At 38.9% G+C, this 6,358-nt stretch overlaps 1 protein-coding gene across 1 annotated transcript in view; it reads right to left on the bottom strand.

Moving 5' to 3' along the window:
* LOC104910234 (F-box only protein 15) overlaps nucleotides 1–2,308 on the bottom strand; it is a 13,408-nt gene extending 11,100 nt beyond the window's left edge. Inside the window, exon 1 of the mRNA XM_010708699.2 lies at nucleotides 2,292–2,308. Within this exon, the coding sequence (XP_010707001.2) occupies nucleotides 2,292–2,308 (17 nt within the window). The remainder of the gene's footprint in view (nucleotides 1–2,291) is intronic.
* Between the last annotated feature and the right edge of the window lie 4,050 nt (nucleotides 2,309–6,358).

The raw sequence follows: 6,358 nt of genomic DNA, 5'->3' as shown, positions 1-6,358 counted from the left end.
TGAGAAAACAGATTGTGTTTCTGAAAACTTTAATGGAACAAAAGCACCCTTACTCCCAAACACTACAATTTCCTAAAAGACAGCTCACTTAAAAATAGGTAACTGGACTAATACTCTTTTTTAATTCCAGTGTTACTACCATAGATAGTTTTGCAGTAATTTGAAACAAGAAAGGGCAGTTGTTAAAAATCACAGTTACAGAATCATTCACATCTAAACAAGGACAAGCTTAGTATCACACTTCTAATTGAGGATTTTATCTCAAAGCCTTTAGCCGTGCCACAGCCTTCAGGTATTCAAAAGAACAGAAAAATGCCTGTAGTAAAAGACTGTGGTCAGTCACAGCCCTGATCTTTCAGGGCAGCTTCAACAACCAAAAAGCCTGTGGGAAAGCCAAATACACAAACAGGCAGCCCTGCCTATTCCCAAGTCTAATTTCATTATACTCAACTCAATCTCACACGACTACATCAAGGTTTCTCATAAGCTATATGATTAAATTCATCAAAAGCAGTTTGAGTTTCTGCAATCAATATTTGTAAGAATCTCTCCCAGTGCAAATTGAAAGTATTTTTTCCATTACAATCACATCCTACTCACCAGCTTGTCAGTTACACAAGCAGATTCTCTTTGCCCCAAGTAACTTTAGGGAGAATATTCTGCTGCCATATTTCTGTGAGGCAACTAGTTCCATCCATGTCAGTAAAAATGCTGCAATGAAAACACAACTGGGTTCAAAGCTGACCTGCATTTGTTCCCTGACCCCATTACTTCTCTTGTGGGTGCTGCACCAGGCTCTTAACACATAGCAAAACAATGAAAGCAAAATGACAACAGCAATTTAGGCAACAGCTATTTCATACAAACAATCTGCATATTTTAAATTCTCTGGTTTTTCTTTTCCTCCTATAACAACAGTAATGAAATACTGATAATCAGTAAAGATTAAAGAAAGGGAAGGGAGAACACTTCCACTTCCTTGCAGTACTAATGCTCAGCATAGTTAGCTCCACTGAAATGGAGTAACTAATAGGAATAGCAAAATTACTTACCTGCACGAACGTTAGTAAAGATAGACCTTTAATAGACCTGTGATAGATAGACCTGTGCCACATTGTGGCACAGCAAAATCCGTGCACAGATAACTCCTGAGCACGCAGCAGCTTGTAGAGCACTTCCTAGCTCCTGGGCGTGGCTGCACACACTGATATTATTTCAGCTCTTTAGTGAGGCTGAACATAGATCTCTTTTGTTTTTCATGAAGAGAAAACTCAACATACAAATCAGAAAATAAGATGCATCGCCTTAACACCACAGGTCCAAAGGGAGTGTCCCAGAAGCATCTGCCCACAGAGAGGCAGCCTGCTGGCGGCCCTGATGTACACACTCAGTCTTCTTCCACATCCAAAAGCATCAGGCTTTGCTGGATGAGGGACACATGGACAGAACAGTCATGCAGTATACAGCTGGACAGAAATGCAACTCTTCATTCAGAAAGAAGTTATGAGGTTTCAGAACTTGCCAAATAAGTGACACTCTTGACATTGGTTACACTGCTTCCCGCCATACAGCTGCATGGCAAGAATCAGATCAATGGCAAGCATCAAATCAGAGTTAACTGAAATCTAGATGTAGAAATGAAAAGAATTATTCAGCCTCTAGGGATTTAGTTCCCATCAGAAAGAAAAACTGAATCATGCAGTAGTGACATACACAGCTAACTAACAGCTGTATGATTTTGCAAAGCAAAGATCATCGCTTGACAATAACATTAAATCAATAACTAAAAAAATCATTCTCAAATTAATGCAAAAAAATTGATTTGTCCTTGTTCATCCATAAACATACAGATGATTTAAAATATGATAACAGGTTTACATTATGGCAGATCTTTGGAGCAGGTGGTAAAACACAACGTTCAAGCTCTCAAAATTCCACTTGCAAATCTGGAAAACAAAGTGTCGATGACCTACTCCATCAGTACACTTAGACATAAGAAATAATGCATTTTTACCAGCATTTTTATCTTTTTATTCATCAGTGAGAAAGATTTAGTTTTTCTCACCATCTTATTGATATGAACTAGTATCACGTTAGAAGGTGATTCTAATCATTTTTCCTCTGTTCAACTATGAAGGTAGAAAAAATACTTGAACAAAACCAAAAGTTGGTCTACATTTTGCTACAACTACAGAAGCAATCCAAGCACAAGCTTAAAATTTCAGCATATCTAATGAAATTCAGATATTCACATGCCCAATCAATTCAGTGAAGTACAAACCCAAACTTACATTCGGACCAAAAACATCTTTAGTCCATTAATAAAGTATCAAAATAGCTGAACAAGCAAAATAAGATGGCAAACTCTTGCAAAATACTCATTTTAGATACTGCTTCTAGCATTTGACCTACATTTGCATCATTTTAGCTAGCAAAGAAAAGAAAGCCTTTTATCCGTAGAAGTCTAAGGTGATTGCACACACATGGATAGTATACACAGCTAAACACCTGGCACATATAATGCGTGTATAATTTCATATTCTTTCATGAGGATGTATTTTTAAAAACATTTTCAGACAGTTTAGGTTTACTTTTCGCTGTAGCTCTTTTTTATCCTCCAAAGCCTTATATTACATTTTCCAGATAAAAGCCTGAAATGTTCAAGCCAGAATTATTGAAGAGCTGGAAAATCTCTTTCATCTCCAAAGTACTCTGTACAAGATGGGAGAAAAAGTTATGAAACAGCTGATCAGCCTTCCGCCCACTGTGCTCACTTGCACTTCAATCCTTCAGCCTCCTCTAGGATCCAGTTCTTAATTCCTTAGCACCTGCTTCATAAAAGGCCATGTCACAAGTAAACTAGTGACTTCAATGTGTGAGATATTTCATATGTTTCAAGGAATATGCCTAGTAACACCTCTGTACAGCATATTAAAAACTGAACGTCAAATCCTGACTCAGAGCTCTTCCCCCTGAAATTTACCTTCAAAACACAGCTCTCCACTAGATTTCACTTAACTAGCTATACCAAGTGAACATACAAAATGCTCCCAGGTAGGTTCCTACGTGACCTAAATAAATGTTCTACTTCCCTGAGTTCTTCCTGACATCACGCATTGATCCTGCATTCATACCCAGTCCATCAGACCTCATGGGTCACTCAATTCAGGGCCATGCAACTGTTCTGGGTTTCCATGGCATTAAGGAGTTGCTCTGAAGCTAATGTCTGACCAAAGAGATCCTCTAGAAAAGTATGTCAAGAGAAGCTTTAAAGTCTTCAAAGCTTTGATGACTAAAACAATTGTTGTGATCCAGCGAATCATTTCTCCCTGTCAACAAAACACACGCAAACTGTAATCCCACTCAATCGATGACCATAACTATTTCTACAGCAGGGCTCAAATAATGACCCACAAATAGGAAGTTAGAAGAATAGCTGCAGCTCCAAGTGCTTGCCTGTCTACTTGCAGTAGACTTGAATCCAACACAACAATTTCTATGATCCTTGGTAATCATTACAGCATAGCAAACTTATAACAAAAGAAAAATAACTAATTGGTGCCACAGCAATCAGTTTTCATAGTATTTGATTGCACTTCTTACTGACTACTGCCTCTGGACTGTTAAGACTAGAAACAATAGAAGCAAAATTATTTGAGCTATGCACAGGAGAAAAAAAAGTGCCTCTATACAGTATGAACGTAAATTGGTATTCTGCTCATTCATTTTTTCATAGATAGGAAACATTCACATAAAAAAATAAAAACATAGAACCACTCTAAATCCCAAACAAATAAAAGAAATAAATGAACAGGTTCTTTTAACATAATAAATAAATGAGGAGGTTCTTTTAATGTATGTATACCTGATGTGGAGATTAAGAAACAACAATTCAGATGTTGGTTCGACCAGTTTAGAACAAATCCCGATCAATCAAGAGAATGGGAGGTTGGTGACTTATGAATTAGAGTGATGGGAAAGGGAAAGCAGGTGATAGGAAAGGAGCAAAAACTATGTAAAATGGGGATAGTCACCACCAAGATCCAGCAGCATCCCATTGCATGCAGTTCCGATGGTCCAAGGCCGATGCAGGAGCCAAAGCACAGGGCAGAGTGGTCAACCTTAAGCAACAAGGAGGTACAGCAACAGAGCAGGCCCATGGTAGTTCATCATCATGCAGGTATCAAGTTGTGAGGCATCTGATGTCAGACACCTACCCTCGTGCTTGTAGGTCCCATTTTTTATCCTCCTTCTGCCAACGTGAAATTGCTGGGTGCTTGGTTAAGAGCCATGTGCAGCACCCCTGAGATTGTTCTCTCCCTTGAGATGAGCCCACAGAGAAGACTGCCTTCCAGCCATTAAGCTGCTGCCTATCTCTCATTCCCTTGGCCTGCGAATCTTCAGACAAAAGATTTCTCCAACTTTCACCAGGACTTGCCTGGATTTGTCCATCTGTGTTCCTCAGCAAGCTCTGAGACAAAGGTGTAAAAAAATATCATCTCTTACAATGACTGATTCTAATTTCTGGGGACATCAAGGCATAGGTCTGCAAAAACAGATGTCACATCGATTCAACAGAATATGTAACAAATTAATTGCAAATGAAATGAAGTATCCTCTTTCAGAGACAAATCGGAGTTCTGTTGCACTAACTTTATTTCTGGGAAGCAGACGAACCTTTATTGCACTCTTTGGATCACTGCCTGGCGTGACCCAACACATCCAGGCTATTTCATCAGTGTGTGCAAACCATCAGCAAGTTTTAATTAGCATCTGTAATGCTAGGTAGAAGCTGTCTCTGTTCTTCTGAAAAGATGAGGGGGGGGGAAAAAAAAAAATGGAATTTACACCTGAGAAGAGACAAAGATACTGTGGAGAGGCTGGATGTGGTCAGAGAAGTCTATGACCTGAGGCTTATTTTGAATGCTCTTGGCGTTTATATAATCTGTACTGAAACATCATAAGCTTTTACATGAGAGCTTTAGGCACCAGCAAAGAAAAAATAAACGTAAAAATAGTCTGCACTGATACTTTGTTTTAGTTAGAACTGTCACAACTCTTATGTGAATATATAATAGCTTAAATAATTTACAATGCACTAAGTTTGTGAAATGAGTGATCAAGGCACTGCTTCCAGACCAGCAATATGCACCACTCACTAAAAATAAATAAATAATAAAACATTTCATTTTGAAAGACAAGACTTCTGTAAATGCAGAGTCAGCTACCATTTAAGACACTTCTTACATTCTTCATTTATGGCTGAAAACTCAAAATGATTTACCAGCCAGATTATAATTCAAAAAAGCCCTTATAATGAACCACCCTTCTAGCACCTGTAAATCCACAGTTCTTCTAATAAAGGAAATAGGGATATTTCTAAGGTATTAACTGAAGCCAGGACATGTGCTGGATTTGTGAATGGAAATAACGTGGCCTCAAAAAACAAGTGTTACATTCCCTGACAACTTGGTAAAAGAATAAGTAACAGGAGACAAAGTATGAGACATTATCTCTCAAAGCTGAGGAGATAACACTAAACATTTGACATGCACATGAATGCAATACTAGGTACATTTTAGTTACACCTAGTTCTCTTTAGATTGCAAGGCAGAAATGTGATAAATTGTGACTACTTCAATTTTTGCTGAGAAAAATGTACTAAAATGAGGGCGACCTGTCCCACAGCCAGGCTGTCCTCATGGGAGAGAAAAAAAAAATAAAAATAAAAATAAATCGCTCACTGCATGCAGTGGGAACCTCTTATTTGATCTTTGCAAATTGCCTTTCTCCTCCTGTCATGTGTGATAGGGTGTAAGAGCCTATATTTTCTTGATAACCTCCCTGCATGCACTGAGGATGCTGCTGGATGTCTTCAAAGCCACCCCCACTCCAGATGAAACCAGCCCTGGTCCCTCATCCTCTTCCCATAGCACAAGTGCTTCAGCCCCAGTATCCCAGGATCCTCTGCTCAACTCAGTCCAGATTGTCAGTGTCTTTCTTGTATTGAGGTGGCACATGGGGAATCATAGAATTATTAAGATTGGAAAAGATGCTTAAGATCATCTAGTCCAACTGCTAAGTTCATGCGGTAGTTTAGGTGTGTTCTAATGAGCAATGACTGAAAGAGGATAGCCACTCTCTGTGATCTGCTCTTAATGAAGCTTTGTTACCACAGAGTTCTTGTTCCACCTGCTCATTTCCCAGGCTACATGCATTTGCATACATACAGTTGATATTGGAATCCTTTCCCCGTTTTGTCATTCTTGAGGCCTCTATCACTCCACATCCTCATCTAACGTATCCTTACCTCCCATGTTTCTCCTTACTTAAGCTCTCCTCACCAGGTTTTCCAGCC

Source organism: Meleagris gallopavo, chromosome 3 (genome assembly GCF_000146605.3).
Source record: "Meleagris gallopavo isolate NT-WF06-2002-E0010 breed Aviagen turkey brand Nicholas breeding stock chromosome 3, Turkey_5.1, whole genome shotgun sequence".
NCBI lineage: Eukaryota > Metazoa > Chordata > Aves > Galliformes > Phasianidae > Meleagris > Meleagris gallopavo.
Note: the sequence above shows the minus strand (reverse complement) of the source record. Positions and strands in the feature narration are given on the sequence as shown.